The sequence below is a fragment of the Canis lupus genome, chromosome 19 (assembly GCF_003254725.2).
Source record: "Canis lupus dingo isolate Sandy chromosome 19, ASM325472v2, whole genome shotgun sequence".
Classification (NCBI taxonomy): domain Eukaryota; kingdom Metazoa; phylum Chordata; class Mammalia; order Carnivora; family Canidae; genus Canis; species Canis lupus.
In genome coordinates this window covers 8,131,475-8,151,636 of record NC_064261.1, presented here as the reverse complement: position 1 = coordinate 8,151,636, position 20,162 = coordinate 8,131,475, and the positions used below count along the sequence as shown (strand labels likewise).

Here is a 20,162-nt window from a genome sequence, read left to right as displayed (position 1 = left end):
GTTAGAGGGTGTAGGTAAAGTTCTGTTTCTTTCTTGGCTTGAGTGGTAATTACACAAATATACTTATTTCTGAATTATTCATCAAGTTATATGCCTAGACTTTCTACAGTTTTCTCTGTACACATTATATTTTAATACAAATTTAAAATATTAAAAAACTAAATAAATATCCCTCACCCATATGCAGATTTTCCCCAGAGTTTTGCCCCCATACTTTCTAAGGAATATGTTGCTGCTATGTGTGTACTTCCTAAGCCAAACACAGCAAATTTGCTAAGATGTGATGACTTGCTGCTGAGTGTCATTTCTCTACCCTGTACTCCACCTTCTTCAGAACTTACAACCTGCTTTACTTTTTGGCAGCACAATTTCCATCTCATGTTCCTTCTAGACTTAAGATCAGATTTCCGACAAAGAAACATATCTACTCTATATCCTAAATCATGAAAAAGCATAGGTCGGGAGGACAATGAACTTTTGTTTAAAAAAATAATAAAATATTTAAAAATAACATTCTAAATGTTTGAAGGTGAGCTTCTTTGACCTTTTCAAAGGACTTGCTTTTTTCTCCTTGCAACACTATGCCATGTGGTGTAATTTCAAAAAAGGTAATGCTGTGCATAAGGAGCCTTCCTTGACCCTTGTGACGAAAAATAAAAAGAAAACTATTTCCATTTTGAAAAGATCTCTTATTTACTTTGATCTGGCAAGAGATCCCCCCTCATCATTTTTTTTTTTCATAAGCAAGTTGGAAGGCTCCTTTTACCCCTTGCAATAGACAACACACTATCTGATAAAAAGTTAAAGCTCTGAATGAGGAAGGGATTAACTTGATACTTGGTACTTGAAATAAAACCAGTTTATTTCCAGCATGTCGACTAAGGGAAATAGTAGCATAAGAAAAGGATTAAAAAATACACAGAGACCAAAGAATGTAAGGTCTCCTCAGCCATGGTAAAGGTTTATACCTGACTTTAAGAGTAATGGAAGACCATGACAAGTTCTTAAGCAGAATGACACGATCAAATTTGCATTTGACAGTTTCATTTTGGTCAAAAAAAAATAAATATTAAAATCAAATAAGATGGGACACCTGGGTGGCTCCGGGGTTGAGTGTCTGCCTTCGGCTCAGGCCATGATCCTGAGATCCAGGGGTCAAGTCCCACATGGGGCTCCCTGCGAGGAGCCTGCTTCTCCCTCTGCCTATGTCTCGGCCTCTCTCTGTTTCTCATGAAGAAATAAGTAAAATCTTTTTAAAAATTAAAAAAATAAAATAAGATTACCACGTAACTTCAGTGCCAATTTTTTTTTTTTAATCAATTGTAATCTCGGCAATATAAATGTCATTTGTAGGGGCACTTGGGTGGCTCAGTGGTTGAGTGTCTATCTTTGGCTCGGGTCTTGATCCCAGTGTCCTGGGATCGAGTCCCGCTCAGGCTCCCCAGAGGGAGCCTGCTTCTCCTGCCTATGTCTCTGCCTCTGTGTGTCTCTCATGAATAAATAAATAAATAAAATCATAAATAAAATCATAAATAAATAAATAAATGTCATTTGTATAAATACTCTGTGTAAAATATTAGTGAACAGAGTGGTGAATAATACTAGATTATCATTTCTAACACCTCCCGTGGTATTTCGGTAAAATAATGATGTGTCAAAATAGGCTAGTTATAATTCTAATATTTGGTTTACATTCAAATTGAGGTACTTCTTTGATTAACAAAGATTTTCTGGAATTACTATTATAAGGCCTTACTTTAATTTCAAGGAACTAGGAATGGCAATATGTCAAAACCATGGTGTGTTGGTATGCCACTGGCATATGTACAAAGATAAAATGTAAATCAAAATTGTGATTCACTGTAGACTGTCAGATGTGGTTTACTGAGATAAGAGAATCCCAATGGAAATACCAAATTAAATACACACACACATACACACACACACCCACCACAATGAATCACGACCAATATTCACTCTGTGTGAAAAATAAATATGTAAATAAATAAAATAAAATAAAATAAAATTATAATAACATCCACAATTTCAGTGACATTGCCTTTGGAACTCAAATGTGCTGTTAATATTTGGCAGAACTTCAAGCAGAGATCGTATTTTTAATATCCAAGTGATGTAAATATAAATGGGTTAACAAAATCTGATGCAATGCCATTGTGCAAACTGCCAATATCTCTCATAAGCTGAGCATTTTCTTTACTATGGCAAAGAAGGCCGCTAATAGAATTATTTTTCTTCTTTTCCTTGATGGATTCAATGGTTTCATTCAGGGAACTTCAATAGAGTTAAGACCATTCTATGAACACTAAGATAAGACATGGCCACGAGACAAAACCAACACAAAGCTATAAATATTTCCTCTGAGCATACCTGCAGAATAATCTGACCTTAGATTCAAATCTAAATATAATTGTAACTCAGAATTTAGTACGTCTGTATTTTTTTTTAATACAGAGTGCATGGGTAAAATGTGTGAGGATCATACCACATTGTGTAAACAGAATTAAAGCTTGAAAAGCTTTAGGGATGCCTGGGTGGCTCAGTGGCTGAGCTTCTGCCTTTGGCTTAGGGTGTGATCCTGGGGTCCTGGGATCGAGTCCCGCATCAGGCTCTCCAATAGGGAGCCTGCTTTTCCCTCTGCCTGTGTCTCTGCCTCTTTCTCTAATGGATAAGTAAATAAAATCTTAAAAAATAAAAAAGAGAAAAGCTTTACCTAAGTCCAATTTTGTTAATTCCTATAATTTAAGTGTACTAATGGGTCTAATAACAAATAGTTTTGTAAAGAAAATTAGCACCTATGAATTTATCTTTGTGGTTAAATTACTTCTATATATCGGAACCATTTTATAAGCATATAACATTTTAGATGTGTCTCAAGATTTATTCATCACACTGTCAGTAGGAACTTTCCTTTAAAATTCTTTATATAGAATATCACAATAGTTGGTGATTTAGGAATATGTCAGAGATATTGTGGGTTTGGCTCCAGACCATTGCAATAAAGCGGATGTCACATTAAAGTGAGTCAAATGATTTTTGTTTTGTTTTGTTTTCCAGGGCATGTAAAAGTTATGTCTATTATATACTGCAGTCTATTAAGTGTGCAATAGCATCATATCTAAATGCAATATACATACCTTAATTTAAAAATAACTTTATTGTTGGGGTGGTTCAGCGGTTTAGCGCCGCCTTCAGCCCAGGGTGTGATCCTGGAGACCCGGGATTGAGTCCCATGTCAGGTTCCGTGCACAGAGCCTGCTTCTCCCTCTGCCTGTGTCTCTGCCTCTCTCTCTCTCTCTTTCTCTCTCTCTGTTTCTCATGAATAAATAAAATAAAAAAATCTTTAAAAAAATACTTTATTGTTAAAAATGCTAGCCATCAATGGTGCTCTTAGCAAGTCATAAACAGTGACCACAGATCACTGTTAACAAATCTAATAGTAATGAAAAAGGTTGAAATATTGCAAGAATTACCAAAATAAGACAAAGAGATACCAAGTGAGCAGATCCTGTTGGGAAAAATGGTGCCAGTAGACTTGCTTAATGCAGGTTTGTTATGAACTTTGAATTTGTAAAAAACACAGTATCTGTGAAGCACAATAAAATGAGGTATGCCTGTATAACAGTAAAAGAAGAGTCTCTTCCCTCTGGTGCTATGATTCTAAAATGTTAACATGCATGAAAACATATTTGGCTTTGACTATACCTTATGTTAAAACTCAAGAAACCAATACCTATTAAATGTAGATTTATTTTCAAATATTACTGTAAGAAACCATTTGTAATCTGTTGACAATTATTTTTTGCTGGAAACCCATTTGGGTGACTAAATTGAATCTAACCTTTGCAGTTAAATTTTTCAGCAGTTGCTTAATTTAGACCTAACAGAGTATGATTGTACAAAAACACAAGTCCCATTACCAAACAAAAATGAATTCAATCTTATACAAAAGATATTGCATAATTTGATCCTTAGGATTGTACAATTTGAGGTAGAAAAAAAATCACCTTTTTTGACTTATGTGAAAACTAGTTGTAGGGAGAAAATGGAATTTTAAGAACTGTTTGTAAACAAAACTTTAAAGAAGAAAGAAAATAGCAAATAAATAATGAAATTTACAATTAGATGTAAATAATAAAAAATATCCAGTGTTTAGTGGATGTATATTCCTAAACTTATTTCTACTCTTTGACCTTCCTAAGTGCATTCTGCACAGAACTTAGAAAGTTGATTATCTGTCACTAGAATTGAAGAGACTGCAAAGTGGTACAGAAGTCTTACTAGACTATGCCTGAAGATATTTAAACTCTGAATATTTTGTTAGGTAAAATTTCCTTTTCTAGTATGAATTGGAATTTTCTGCTAGCCAAAGATATCATGAGGATATTTAATTTGTTCTACTCTTTAAAATGTAGATTAAGAAAATCTTTTTTATCTGCTGTTTCATGTATTTTTAAAAATTACATTAGGAGGCATATTTTCCAAATACAAGTCATCTAATTCTAAATACTCAACATGTAAGATGAATTTTACTTTAACAATTAAATGCAGAAGTGTTTTAAAAATAGTCAATTATTCCTGATCAAAATTTGATCTGTGTTTGTGCCTCTTTTTAAACATGGTCCCATAATTACGAGTAGCTGTAAAAGAAATATTAGTTTATACGGAAGTCGGTGTCTTGCGACATGAAACACAAGTATCTTCATTTAAAAATTCAAGTTGTTTTCAGCTTACTCCTAAGACAAACCGATCTTTAGAAAATCAGAAATACTCAAAAATTAAATAAAAAGATCATTTTTAGACCCGCTTTTACCATCGAAAGATTAAACCTTATTTGATCTTTTCGCAATGGATTTATAAAAAATACTAAGAACAGGACATTACCAATTCTAAACCACTTTAAAACATTTATTTTTACTGACTACAGATTTTCACTTACAAACTTAAAAATATTTAGAAATTTGAAAATTTTAAGTAATGTTAGAAAGGCACATTTATTGAACTGGCTGTGCACGCCAGCAGGCCTCTACAACAAACTTGGCAATGCGTGTGGGTAGAGGAAGGCAAGAATAGAAGCAGTGGCTCAAGGCACCTTTGTAAATTAGCTCTTACTGGAATGCTTATCAGAAAAGTAAAGATTCTTCTTATTTATCAAGGCACTTGGGCATAATGATTAAATTTTCTTCAAAGGGTGAACTTGTACTGCCAACTAGGATGACTTGATATTATCACACACACACAAAATTGAGAATGAGCAAAATTCAAATAAAATAATCAAGAAAATCCACAGGATTATATATTTTTGCAAACTGACTTTGTCATTTCTTATGGTAAATATTAAAAATAAGCTATTTCCACTAAAAAGGTAGAATACAGTGTCATGAAGCTACAGCTACAATTCATCTAGACATCTGATATTATGTCCTATTATTCCCTTGTGTACACAGCAGAGAACTCAGCTCCCTGATATTATCTTAATCATCCATTTACGAGCATTATGAAAAATTGTTCAAATATTTGGACACTTTGATAGACTGGATTATCCAGAAAGAGATGTCAAGGCTTGACACACCTACTACACTTCCCAGGCCTGTCGTTCTCCTTAAAAACTCTCTGTTTTAGAGGTATAAACTTTTTTTTTTTTTTTTGAGGTATAAACTTCTTAACACAGTGATTCCGAGGCCCAATGAATTAGAGTTGGCATATGAGTTTCACACAGATTCTTATAGTAGGTAGGTATTTACCAAACATATTAATGAAACTTGAAAAGTAAGATACTTTTAAGGAGATTTACTATAGGCTGTGGGCAACATACTTCAAAGACAAAAGTCTTGTTAGAAATTATTCAGAATATAAAGCTCTAAATGTAACTGAAGATAATACAGATTAATTGCATGTGTGTATATTTGAGTTCTCAAAGTGTTTTGAGTCATAACATTAAATCCACCTAAGTAAAAGACTGGAAATTCTGAGTTTAAAGACTGAACTTTGGAATGACCCTCAAAACTATAAACAAAGTGAGAATATGGGAGAAAAAAGTGTAAGATTTTGTTCAATGTAACAAATCTATACAAATGAAAAACAACCCAAAAGGAAAACAGACTGAGATCATGAAACATTCAGTTCACAAATATGAAAACACAGATGGCCAACAAATACAAGAAATGCTGTTTAACTTTTGTAGTAATAATAATAAAAAAAAAAGTTACCGTGAAATATTTTGCTTTACATTATCATTCTGAATTGGCTAACAGCTTAAACAAAATTTCTTATTCTTGAAGTATATGGAAATGGGCAGTCCTCCATACTGGTAATGGAAATGGAAATGGCACCAGGTTTTCTGGAGAGCACTCGGGCAAAATTTATCAAAATTATTTTAAAAATCTCTGCCCTTCTAAACATTAATTCCAATGAATTACAGATTTTCTTCAGAAAGTAACTGGATATATCAGCATATATAAGTTTGCTAGGATGTTTATCTCCAAGTTGTTTATGACAGAAGAAAACAAGAGGGGGTTAGGAAACAATCTACAACTTTTATGTGTATCAAGAGGAAATGCATTATAGTACAAACAGTGAAAGAATAAGACTCATTAAAATGATAATGCAAATAATTATTTGTGGATATGGAAGTGGACTATGGCATATTGTAAAATTTAAAGAGTAATCTGTAATAAGGTTACAAGGATTCCATTTTTGTTAAATTACTATGTGTATATGTCTAAAAAAATTGAGGGGATATGCAACACTTTTAAACAGACGATTTGTCTAAATAATAGAATTATATGTTGCTGTAAGTTTTTGATCCGTAATTTTTTCATTGTCTCAAAGAGACTTCTAACTTAGAAAATGTGCTATGAATAAACCTGTAGTTCATACAAAAATAAATAGAAGCAGATTTTCTCATTCTTTCATAGCTAAAGTATTGCCAAAGAAAATATTTTAATATAGCTTTTGTACTGGTAATATACGAAACAGAAGATTTGAATATATGGTTACAGGAAACCTCTAAGCAGAGTAAAAGAAAAAAATAAAATAAAACAGCAACAACAACAACAACCACAAAGCTATTTTCCAGACACCTTTGGTAAAACAGAATTTTAAAAGTAATTATTTAAATGTAAATAAATAATTCTTGTCTCCGTTTCCAAGGTGGATTTCAAATAGCACACAGTAAAAATCAAAATAAAAACACCCTCTTTTTTAAAAAGTATAAAACAAAGATGAATAATAGAGATTAAGGAGAAGAGAGAAAGAGAGATCTGAAAATGGGATTAAAAGTTATTCTAGAAAACAGGCAAATTGATGTAATTTCAATTTATCAGAAAATCAATTTAGCGAGCTTCTGATAAATCGAGGCCAAAACTTAATGGGTTATGTAAATCTCATGCTCTAATAAAAAGAGACATGAGTCCATAAAAAAAAATAAAGAAACATACTCTTCTGAACCCTGAGATAATATCATTACATCGAACATAAAATAGAGATCGAAAAAGAATTGTTGAACTGAATTTCTATATTCTCTATATTTGACTTTTATAATACTGGTGTCTGGAAGAAACGTAAGGCATTAATACTAACCTGTATCGATGTGAAGAGAATTAAGACCAGGCCAACTTTTTGTCACCTTAATTGATACAAATTTATGACTTAAGGAATGTAGAAGTTCAGGTTTTACTATTCGAGCCCCAATGTTGATAACTAGCAAGCACATAGATGACAGCCTGCCAATGGAAAGAATAGCAAAATATCCTAGAAGTCAAGTTTGTAGGAAACCTTAAAAACCTCCACCATTAATTTCAGCCATCAGAAGGACAATCATGCCAGGATATAAATTCAAAAGGCATTCAACTCTTTCCTAGTACTTTAAACATTAATTCAAAATATAACTAGGTATTGAATTTATACTAGCAAATCTTAAACCTTTGGTTTCTTTAAAAAGCTCCGACGAGAACCTAGAAAATATCTATTTGGAAAAATAAATTACTTTGCAATCCTTCGGCCTAAGAACTGGTTTTTAGCATGTTTTCACAGAAGAAACTAAAGCTAGCAATAGTATTCAAATATGAAAGAAGATAGGGGCTTGCGGTTCCACAGTGCAGTGGTTATCACGTCTGCTTTACACGCAGAAGCTCCTGGGTTCGATTCCCCAGTGGAACCAGATGCAGCTGCACTTCTTAAAAAAAAAAAAAAAATAAGACATAAACTTTAACAACTATCTCCTTTCCGATGGTTCAAAACGTAATAAAAATATATCTAATTATGCTTATTGCTACGCATCCTAAATCAAAATCAGAGAGACAATATTGTAATTGGAAGGGGTGCCTCTGTCAAATGAATCCAGCTTGCAAGATTCATATTTTTTCCCCCCACACGAGAAAAATAGCTTTGTCTACAAAAACTCTTATCGCAAAGTCTACTGGCATGAGCAGCCCTCGGCTGGGATTTGCGGTCCTCTGTGGGGTAAATGGGGCAGAGAGCAGGAGCCACTGCAGGCCTGCGGCTGCAAGCCCCTTCGGCTGCAAGGCCCTGCGGCTGCAAAGCCCTGCGGCTACAAGCCCTGCAGCTACAAGCCCCTTCGACTGCAAGCCCTGCGGCTGCAAGCGCGTTTGTAAGCCCTTTGGCTACAAGGCCCTTTGGCTGCAAGGCCTTTGGCTGCAAGGCCCTTTGGCTGCAAGGCCCTTTGGCTGCAAGCCCTTTGGCTGCAAGGCCTTTGACTGCAAGGTCCTGTGGCTGCAAGGCCCTTTGGCTGCAAGCCCTTTGGCTGCAAGGCCCTTTGGCTGCAAGGCCTTTGGCTGCAAGCCCATTCAGCTGCAAGCCCTGCAGCTGCAAGGCCCTGCGGCTGCAAGGCCTTGTGGCTGCAAGCCTCTGTGGCTGCAAGGCCCTTTGGCTGCAAGCCCTTTGGCTGCAAGGCCCTTTGGCTGCAAGGCCTTTGACTGCAAGGCCCTGCGGCTGCAAGCCCTTTGGCTGCAAGGCCCTTTGGCTGCAAGGTCCTGCGGCTGCAAGGCCTTTGGCTGCAAGCCCATTCAGCTGCAAGCCCTGCGGCTGCAAGCCCTTTGGCTGCAAGCCCTTTGGCTGCAAGGCTTTTGGCTGCGAGGTCCTGCGGCTGCAAGGCCTTTGGCTGCAAGGCCCTTTGGCTGCAAGGCCTTTGACTGCAAGGCCCTGCGGCTGCAAGGCCCTGCGGCTGCAAGCCCTGCGGCTGCAAGGCCCCGCGGCTGCAAGGCCCCGCGGCTGCAAGGCCCCGCGGCTGCAGGCACCTGCGGCTGCAAGGCCCCGCGGCTGCAAGCCCTTTGGCTGCAAGGCCCCGCGGCTGCAAGCCCTGCGTCTGCAAGCGCGGCGGCTGCGCCCGTCCCGCCCTCCTAGGGCCTCTGGGCCAGGGCGATGGACAGCGGCTTGGAGCCCAGCACGCGGCCGTTCATCTCGGCCAAGGCCCTGGCGGCCTCGTCGGCAGAGGAGAAGCAGATGAGGCCAAAGCCTTTGCTCCGCCCTTCCTCCCGCATGATCTTGACCCTGCTGACGGCTCCGAAGCCAGAAAACTCCCTGCGCAGCCTGTCCTCGTCGACGGCGTCGTCCAGGTTCTTGACGTAGAGCTTGGCGCCCTGGGCCCTGCGGAGCCCGTCCTGCTGCCGCTGCTCGAAGGCCCGCCTGAGCTCCGCCTGCCGCTCCGCCTTCCTCTGCGCGCGGCCCACGAACAGCGGCTGCCCGTCCACCTGCCTGCCGTTCAGGAGCCTCCACCGCCCGCCGGGCCGCCTCGTGGCTCTCGAAGCTCACGAAGCCGAAGCCGCGGGACCTGCCGCTGGCGTCGGTCATCACCTTGACGCTCAGGGTCTTGCCGTACTCGCTGAACACGGCCCTGAGCCTGGCGTCGTCCATGCGGCCGCCGAAGTTCTTGATGTACAGGTTGGTGAACTCGCCGGCGCGGCTGCGCAGCTCGGCCTCGCGGGCCTGGCGGCTCTGGAAGCGGCCCACGAAGAGCCTGCAGCCGCGGAGCTGCGCCCCGTTCATGTGCTCGATGGCGCGGTCGGCGGCGCTCTGCTCCTGGAAGTGCACGAACGCGTAGCCGCGGGAGCCGCGCTCGTCGCTCACCACCTTGGACGACAGGATCTTCCCGAAGGCCGAGAAGCGCTCGAAGAGGGCCTTGTCGTCCACGGACCGGTCCAGGTTCTTGATGAACACGTTCCCGACGCCCGACTTCCGCAGGTGCGCGTCGCGCTGGGACCACATGAGGCGGAGCGGCCGGCCCCGCAGCACGTCGAAGTTCATGGTGTCCAGGGCCCGCTGCGCGTCCGCCAGCCGCAGGAAGTTCACGTAGGCGTAGCCCAGCGAGCGGCGGGTCAGCAGGTCCCTGCAGATGCGGATGGACAGCACGGGCCCCGCGGCGCTGAACTTCCGGAACAGCGCGTCCTCGGTGACCTCGGCGTCGAGATCCCCCACGTACAGGGACGCCTGGCGGTACTTGGCGGCCACGTTCATCGCTCGGCTCCTCCCCCGCGGCCCCGGGGCGACTCCGGCGCCTCCTCCCGCCGCGCCCCGCTGCGGTGCTGGCCGAGCCCCCCGCGCGCGCGCGGAGCCTGCCCGCGAGGCCCGGGGATGGGGGGTGCAAGGGGGCGGCTCCTGCAGGGGAGGGCAACGGTCTCAGCTGGGGAGCGCAGGAAAGAGAAAGGAAAGAAACAAAAAGCAAGCTCCCCGCCTCCCGCGAGCAACCAATTCCGCCTCAGAAGGCCACTGAATTTTGCAGTCTGCAAGACAGGCTCCGGGGCGGGGGCGAGGGCGAGGGCGAGGGTTGGGGTGGGCGTGGGGGGTGCAAGGCGTTGCTTTTGCAAGGGGCGGCCCGGCCCTCCGCAGTCGGAGGCTTCCCTACACGCACGCGGGTGGCTGGTTTCTGCATAAAAGCAGGCCTCTCCCGGGCTTGCTGCAAAGTTACGGGCGCCGCGGGGAACAACTCCACAAGTGGCGTTGCCGGCGGCTGCTCGGGGCGCGCGGGGCGCGGGCCGGACCCGGACCCGAACCCGCCCGGGCCGGGGTGTGCGAGCGCGCGGGGGCGGCGGCCTGCAGGGCCGGGGCCGGGGCTGGGGCCGGGGCTGGGGGCTCACCCGGGGCTGCGGCCGGCGGGGGACCCGGAACTCGCGCGCTCAACTTCCCGCTGCCAAGCGGGATGTTTGTCTTTTTAATATTTTTTTGGAGAGTGCGTGCCCTCCGCCCGCCCGGCCGCGCACCCCCTCCCCGCGCACCCCCCCCCCCCCGCCCCCGACAGCTGCGCGGCCGAGCGGAGCGGGGGGCGGCGACCTGGGTGGAGAGAGGCTGGCGCTGGGAGTGGCCCCGGGAGCCCCCGCCCGCAGGCCCGGCCGGCGCCTGCGGGATCCCGGGCCTGCCCTCCGCGCCGGGGTCCTCCGAGGGCGCCGCTGCCCCGGGGTCGAGGCCCGACGTCCCGGCCCCCGCGCCGCGCTGCCAACTTGCTGCCGCGCGGCCCTTACCAAACCCGAGGCACACTTCTTTATTTCTATTATTATTCTCCCCCCTCCCCCTCCCCCCCCCCCCCCCCCCCCCCCAGGGCCGGCTTTGCAAGAACGTGCATCTCAAGAAATCCGCGAACGTGCCCTTTGCAAAGGGAGCTTCTCCCTGAGTCTCTTAGGAACGCGTCGGGTTCCCTCTTAGAGACCCACGGCCGCCTCTGGGAGTCCGGGACCCTCGCGGCCCTGCTCAAGGGATCCCCAGGCCCCACGTAGGGCCCTTCAGAAATGGGTTTGCTCCACATCTACCGAATGTGTTGAACGTGGTATTTACTTAGCCTGAGGCTGGTTTTCGTGCCCAGAGACATGGAGAGAGAGTGCCCCTCACCTCCGAGACTAGCCTAAGGATTAACTGGATTGACAGGTTTGGAAAGGTCCAACCCAGTTCCTGACAGTCAGAGGTTTTTTTTTGTTTTTTGTTTTTGTTTTGTTTTGTTTTGTTTTGTTTTGGCAATAATGACCTTATCTCCACTAGCATTTAAGAGATTGCTTAAGATTCTCGTAAGACTTTAAAATGTGGTGGATCAGTTTATAGAACGCTGATTTAGTGCTTTTCAGACTTCCATGGACATAGGAATCCTGCACCTGGGAGATCCGGTCTGAAAGCAGATTCGGATTCGGGAACGTGGAATGGACTGGAAATTCCATTCCTAAAAAGCTCCCGAGTGAGGCGAATTCTGTTGGTCTGTGAACTATGCTAAATAGCAAGGCTTAAAGCTAAGATGCCCCATAGTGGCGTCTTTTCTAATGCAAGAACTAAAAACACTATATTTCTCCTTCAGAAGATAATGATACTCTAACAGTTTAGTAATACATTAAAAAAAAAAAAAAAACCACTAAAACTGGAGTGTGATTTTCATGATAAAACCCAAATTGCTTTTAACATATCTAAAATGGAATAATGGGTCCGTGATTCCTCCCCAATTCATCCTGACCAAGGGCTTCTGTTTTGTGAAACTTATGGTTACGTGTTGCTCCTATACTATTATTAGTTCAAATAAATAATCTTTTCTTTAACCATATCTTCAAGGCTTCAACTTATAAAAGGAAAAATGACCCGTTGTATAGTTGGTAGATACATCAATAGATATCAGCAACATTCCGGTACGTGCTTTGAAAATTCAGACACTATTTGGCATTATTTAAGGTAAATAAAATCATCTTTGCATTCAGAATTATCATTTTTTAAAGGAAATTTTCGATTATATATTTCATCATCACGTTCAGAATTATCATTTTTTTTAAAAGAAAGTTCCTGATTATATATTTCTTAAGAATTTTGTCTCAAGACGTCTTATTTCTAGAAAAATGCCCAAGATCACATTAGGCCTTTGTACAATAGTCATTCAGGTACCACAAGGTATCAAAATATTTCAAGAACTCACGGGCTTTTCATTTTACTTGATGTGATCTTCGCTCAACATATTGTGAAGAGTGAGGAAGAGTTTCCAGATTCAGGATTTAGAACTACATTTTTTGTCTCTAATCAACTGTGTGCAATAGGTACAAACCTGTTTGTCAAATTACTACCAATCATGCTCCTTCCTGTTTATTCTACTCATTATACTGTTTTTATTTCTTTTTTATTTTTAGATTTTAACAAAGCAAGCGTTTTACGCATCTGTGATTTTTCCCTCTCTTTAATTCTCTAAATCTCATCTTTTTCTTTTGTCAGTTGTGTTCATTCACTAATTTCTTAATTTGGGTGGTCTTTCCACTTGCCCTGTTTTTCCATTCCAGCTGCCGCTGTCTTTGCCTCATTTCCTTGTGTATTATTGCGTGAGTTTTATTCATTCATCTTCTTTTGCCTAGATGCCAGTCCATCTATACGCCAGTCCATCTTGCATTTTGCTGCCAGAATTAATTTTGCTAACGTTTCTTCCATTGGATTTTAGTGAAAAATAACAAATGGCTTCCAGAACTTTGCAAAGTCAGTCCCATCCTCGGTACATAGATCTCTGTCAAGCTAGTCCTTCATCTGTTTTGCATGCACAGGAAGTTCTTTTATTATCCAAATTTTGTCATCCTTCAGCTCCATTTGTGACATTTTTTTTTTTTCTCTCAATAGTCCAGCTGACTGGCGTGGATTACTTCTTTAATGAAACAATTTATTTAACGTATCCATTCCACCCATGAAACTGATTTTGGCATGAGTTCATTGGCTTTGATGAAACTTGATGCAAAAAACGATGCCACCTATGATGTTGTCTTACACTTTCCTTAGCCAGTCGTTACAGCTGTGTGTGGTGTCGACTTGAGCATATTTCAACTAAGTGCCACTATTTGCCTCATTTTGAAGTAAGTTGTAATTTTGTCAAGCTTCTGTTTCTTTTAGCTCAATTGTCCCTTTAATGTACAGATTTGTTATGTGGATGGCTCACAGAATTAAGCGGGAAGAAGGTGCCGCTTCGCTTAAATGACAGGAAAACCGTCGATCTTTCTATTCATTGATATTGATATCAGTGCAGGTTGTTGCTTACTTTGGTATTTATTTTGGGAAACTGAATTGATAGCTATTTTGAGTATGAAAATGCATTTTAAAATAAAAATCTGTTGTAGTAATTAGACCAAAGTAGTTTCTGACATCTGTTTGAATCACTGCTCTGTTGTACTCAACAATTAATAAAATTTTCCTTATTTTTGCTCAGAATGATCTTCAGTGTCTTAATGAAAGTAATTACATGAGTTAAATTTCCTTTTATTAAATTTTGAAAGTGCCATGCTTAATATTTACTCCAAAGTATATTGTGTCTTTCAGATTATTTGGGTTGCATTTCATTTGACAATTATGCTCTCTTTCCAGTTTTAATTGCTTTTATATATATATATATATATATATATGTATATATACATATATTTGTGTATACATATATTTTTTATTCAAATATAGTGTTAACTTCTTTAGCATGAGGATTGTGATTTACATATCAGAGTTAACCTCCTCCACATGGGTCATACTGAAACATCACACACAATAAGCAATAAGCAATGTTTGATTACTACTAGATATTGATCAAAAGTTCAGTTCGATCCTAAATATCATTTATTAGTAAAATATCAGCCATCATTGCAATAAAACCGAAGAAGATAGCATCTTTCTGCAAAAGTCTCACAACTCTTACTAGGGGAAAAAAAAACAAGTTTATAACAGTGTGAAATCAATAATCTGAAATAGATAAGATGGAAATTTAGCACAGAGATATATGCACCATTCTGTCTAGGAAGGTTAAAAAAGTCTTTGCAGAGAAGATGGGGCATAAAACGATTTGGGAGTCTTTTTATGAATCCCCGGAGAACTTAGGGATAAGGAAAGTTAGTAGCAACCAGTATCCATTTAATATTGTGGGAATACAAAGTGTGAAGAAGGAAGTGGCAGGAATTGAGGCAAGAGAAGACGAAGGCAATAAGCCAGAGTGCCTCACATGCCAGGCTAGGATACAGACCTCATTCTGAACGGGAGCTATTGGAATAATTGATCAAAGTGACATGTTAATGGAACATTTCAGAAAGGTAATGTGAAGATAATATGAAGTCGCGGAGTCACGGAAACAGGAAGCAGGAATAATGGAAAGAAGCATAATCATGAACCATTTTGAATATGAAAATGCATTTTAAAGTAAAAATCTCTCATCATAAGTACACCAAAGAACTTTCTGAAGTCTTCTTGAATCATTGCCTGAGGTAGTTGATCCTTTAGAATAGTTCTAGAAACTAAGAATATGGTGATTATTGAGACAACTGGTGGTGAAACACATTAAAGCTGCAATCTGACTGCCCTCAGATGGGTGCCCAAAACCCTTTCATTTTTGTCATTGTTCCTTCCCTACTTCACTTCCATCCTTGCTCCACATGAACTCTGACTTCATCTTAGGTTTGTCCCATATGACCAAAGCCTAGAAAACTGTTCACTCTGTAGTCTTAGATCCTTCGGAGTTCCTTTCTCCAAAGCAGTAAGACTTGTTCTCTGTCATCAGTGCTGATCATTTCTCATAACATCAATCCATTGTATTATTATGCCAAAATCTCAACCTCACCAGGGGTAAAGTTAAGGAAGAACAGAGGGATCTGAAAGGGTCAGAACATACCCTTTGGCTAGCTCGCTTTTCTTAATGGAACCCATGTGCCGGTGCAAAAGAGAATCTTTTTGTGCTTTGACCGTGATGAAGAGAGAGGGATTGGAGGCTACTTACTAGCTTACTCTTCATACCAGGAAGGTCTACCAGCTTTCACGGAGACATTCATCTCCTTACTGGTCATTCACACAGAGATGACTTTCTGACAGCCATTGTGGGCAACTGTCATCTACTTTGGACAGAGATCTTTTTTGCTCATCGTTCTAGTTTTTACTCATCTACACTGCAGCCCTTCGCATTAGTCAGTCAGATTCCTACCCAGAAGGCAGTGTCCCAGTTTCCCTATATAGGCTTAACCTCTGTACATTAAGATATATGGAAGTGAGGCGGTAGAAGACATGGTCCAAGATTGACAGGGTTACTGGGAATCGATCTTTAGGCGTTGGCGGAATTTTCCTTCTCATTCTCCTTCACTCCTTCATGAATACCCCTAAAGGGGTACCTTACTAAGTAACGTGAGCAGGCTGTTACCAGTGTAGAGTGGATGATTATTATCTCCCCCTGGCCTGTGCCAGGCCTACTTCTGTAATTGGGTGAAAACATTCTGTGATGCAACAATTTTCTGCCTAAGCGTAGTTTCTCGCTATAACTAGCAAACTCAAATACTCAAAATGCCTTCTAGTGATAAGGTTCCTTTCCTGTAGTTTGCTAACTTCTGTCTTCAAAGTAAATTCTTTTCCTTAGGTAGCAATTCCTGCGATCTCGCCTAGGTGTGTTCCTGCATTTCCTGATACTTGCTATTCTGTCAAACTGTCAGAACTAATCAGTTGGCTTAGGAACTGCCCTATTTAGATATTTGCTATGTCATGTCCTCCTTATTCGATCCCATTACTACATACAAATGAGCCACAAACAGGCTCATTATGGTATTTTTTTTTATTTTCTGTCACTGCTTCCCCCCACCAACACACACACGCATGCACTCCACACCACCATCACCGTCTCTAAAATGTAAATTCTAGAGGGCAAACACTGTATTTGACTTAGTCACCACCATATTCTCTCTTTTTTAAAAAATTTTTATTTATTCATGAAAGACACACACACAGAGAGACAGAGACATAGGCAGAGGGAGAAGCAGGCTCCATGCAGGGAGCCCGACATGGGACTCGATCCCAGGACTCCAGGATGGCACCGTGGGCCAAAGGCAGGCGCTAAACCATTGAGCCACCCAGGGTCCCACCACCACCATATTCTCAATGCCTAGAATAAGAGCTAGCATGCAGTAGGTTCTCAAAGCATATGTTTCGAGTGTCGGTAGACAATTATTATTCACAGACCTCTTAGTTTCTGCACAGCTTGTCAATAAAGGCACTAGAGTTTAAATTATGTTTCAGACAGCTTTGAAAGATAGAGATAGTGTTCCTCTCTGAAGCAAAGTGCAGGTTTATTCACAGCCTAGCAAGACAGAGGTACCGTCTCTCTTTGGAGCATGAAACAGGCATGTTAAAAAAAAAAAAGAAAAAGAAAAAGAAACAGGCATGTTTCCTCTTCATTATGAAGCATTTAGGTCTTCTAAGCACTGGGTTGCTCTCCTTTTAGGGAACTTGCTATGGGGTGTTGGTGTCACCTGGATGTTCACACATCACCATATGGGGAGTTTGGGCTTGCAGTACTGTTACACACACACACACACACACCCTGCTATTGTGTTTGCTATTGTCATTACTATGAATAATAAAGTCTTCGTCTCTCACCCAGAAACATGGTTTATTTTACCCACCGTTTTCCCTAAAATGGTGACAAGCTAAACTTGTAGCTTACAAGTGAAGGTGAAATCTCAGATTCTCCATAGTTTTTGGCAGTTTTAGTGATGAGAATGGAATACTGACATAGCCATAGCTCTATAGAAAGGAAGGCTAAGAGCCTCACAAATGGATTAGTGGGATTTGAGGGAAGTCTATGAGTTTCAGCAGCAAAAAGCATTGATCAAATAATACCATCTATAGGACAAACAAACAAAAAAAAGGCTCCTCAGTTTCTTGGCTGTTAATGGGAGGAATTGGGCAGGTCACTTCAGGGTAACAGTAGGGAAATAGATATAAAGTCAACTGCCCAGATGGCGCCCTGGCTGTTAATTTCTTGGGGAGGCAATTTCCTCACTAATCTGGTAATCAGCCTCACGTCCGTCCCTTTGAAACAACTAATACTAAAATTAATCCAGGGCTGGCACACTGTTCTGATATTTTTCAGACAACAGTTGCAAGAACTTGTATCTTTGCTGAATGTGAAAAGAAGGAAATTCATATAAGCTGCTCTTATAGTCCATCATACCAACCTCAGAGTCATTTGAAAACGAGAGTAAAGGATCTCAAGTCGTGTGTGTGTGTGTGTGTGTGTGTGTGTGTTTGTTTTTCAGCAGGTACTGACTACTAGAAAACAGCTTTGGCTTCCCAGATTTTCCTGAGACAGAAGAACTCTTGTGGGAAAATGCCAATGACTAATTGACCAGAATTCATGCTCTTACTGCTTTGATGGCACTTGAGGAAGATAAGCCACTGGAGAATATGTTATTGATTAAATAAATTGTATACAAATTCTTGCAGTAACCCCCTTTCTACTATTTTGCAAAAGTCCCCTAGCTTCTATGTTAAAACAAGGTGAAAGTGAAGGCCTCAGATTTATCGCTTTAGAAAAGCTACTATGCTGGGGATCCCTGGGTGGCTCAGTGGTTTAGCACCCACCTTCGGCCCAAGGCGTGATCCTGGAGTCCCAGGATCGAGTCCCACGTCGGGCTCCCTGCATGGAGCCTGCTTCTCCCTCTGCCTGTGTCTCTGACTCTCTTTCTCTGTGTCTCTCATGGATAAATAAAATAAAAAATCTTCAAAAAAAAAGCTACTGTGCTAGGAGGTAGGCCCACATTGGCTAAAGTACACAAGCCCAGCAGCCCCAGTTGCAAATACTTTGGCTGTGGCTGTTAAATAGGTGTCCTCCAAGACCGAAAGAGATGGTGGTAGTCATTAGGAACATACCTCCTGAGAGATCTTCGAGCAGGCTAAAAGTACTGGAAATTCATTTAGTTGAAACCCAGGCTGCTATCACTCCACTTGAACCTGATAACAAATGTAAAGCCTTATTTTATGGAAGGTGCTGTTTTCCTTATATGCAAACCCCAATCCTTTTCTCCTCTTCTACCTCCACCTTAATCACTTTCATGAGAAAGATAATTAATGAGTGGCCCAAGTCTCCCCTGTCCCCAAAAGGGAAACCAGATATCAAATGGGGCCCTTCAAGCATGCTGAAGGGGAAGGGAGAGAGTCAAATTTCAATGGCTTTATTGATGCCCAAGTCACAATCCTACTTGCTCCTTTGGAAGGAGGGAGTGCCCCAATCCAACTGAAAGGTTTGGGCATTATTCATAGTAGGGAAGAAAAGCTGAATGGACCTTGTGGGTCATTAAGTGGTGACAACACAATATACTGTTTCTTTTGGTTTTACAGCTGGATTTACACTAGGAATTTAGGTGCCAAGTGGACATTCCTACCAATTTGGCAGATTAAAGACAATCCTCTTCGGGAGCACTGCCCTTTGGACATAAATAGCTTTTTCTTATTGAAACATCTGGGACTCTCCTATAAATGTCCTTGTTAAGGGTCATTGACTCATGGGACTGATAACCATCAAGGTCATGATTGAACTTGCAATTCTCTGATTGCCATCAATGCTGTGTGAATCCATCATTATATTTTATATTTCCTAACTATGTTTCCGATTTAGGAAAGGTCACACTTCTTTGAGTTTTACCCAGTCCTGGAAGCCTCTGTCAGGGTTGTCCTCTCCTGGAGCAGTGCACATACCACGACACATGCACCAGGTTATAGTGTTACTGTTCAAGCTCAGCCTGCACCATTGTGACTATACCATTGTAGCCCCAGAAGCCAAAATGTCTTATTTTTGTGTTTATTTTTTTTAAACCAAGAATATTTAGTTTGACCATGGAATCTATTTTTTTCCACAAAGCCACAAAGCAACGTGTTGATATTCATAGTGTTCAATGTGTTTTCCAGAGTCTGCACTATCCACAGGTATCCGGTGTTATGGAGAATTAGAATGTTCTTCTCAAAAATCAACTCAAAATGATTCTGACTCTACTTTCTTCAACTCCTCTTGGTCCAGATCTTTTATATCTATCTATCTATCTATCTATCTATCTATCTATCTATCTATCATCTATCTATCTCTATCTTTTTATTTATTTTTGGTCCAGATCTTTTAGTCAGAGATTTTAATCACTGAATATGGCTGTCCACAGCAAGTGATCATCTCATTTGGCCACTTCCTGAGAAATGATCAGGGTCGACGGGATGGGTTTTTTGGCCGAGTATGAATAGTTGGCGTTCTGCTCCATCCCTTCCTGACCATGCTGGTGTAACTTTCCCTTATTGTTATCATCAGGCCGCATGGACCAGTTAATATACCCTCCAAGTGGTAGCCTGTCCAAAAGGAATTCAAGGGTTTCAAACTCTCTTCTAATGCAGCTACTTGGATATCCTTCTTAGGC

At 41.5% G+C, this 20,162-nt stretch overlaps 1 protein-coding gene and 1 non-coding gene across 2 annotated transcripts; one reads left to right on the top strand and one right to left on the bottom strand.

Moving 5' to 3' along the window:
* Positions 1-3,356: 3,356 nt before the first annotated feature.
* Positions 3,357-11,199, bottom strand: PABPC4L (poly(A) binding protein cytoplasmic 4 like). Its single transcript, XM_049097283.1, has one exon. It carries the CDS (start codon positions 10,489-10,491, stop codon positions 8,311-8,313), a length of 2,181 nt encoding a protein of 726 aa, XP_048953240.1. The 5' UTR covers positions 10,492-11,199; the 3' UTR covers positions 3,357-8,310.
* Positions 8,106-8,179, top strand: TRNAV-UAC (transfer RNA valine (anticodon UAC)). The gene has a single exon. It is a non-coding gene; the product is annotated as a tRNA-Val (tRNA).
* Positions 11,200-20,162: the final 8,963 nt, after the last annotated feature.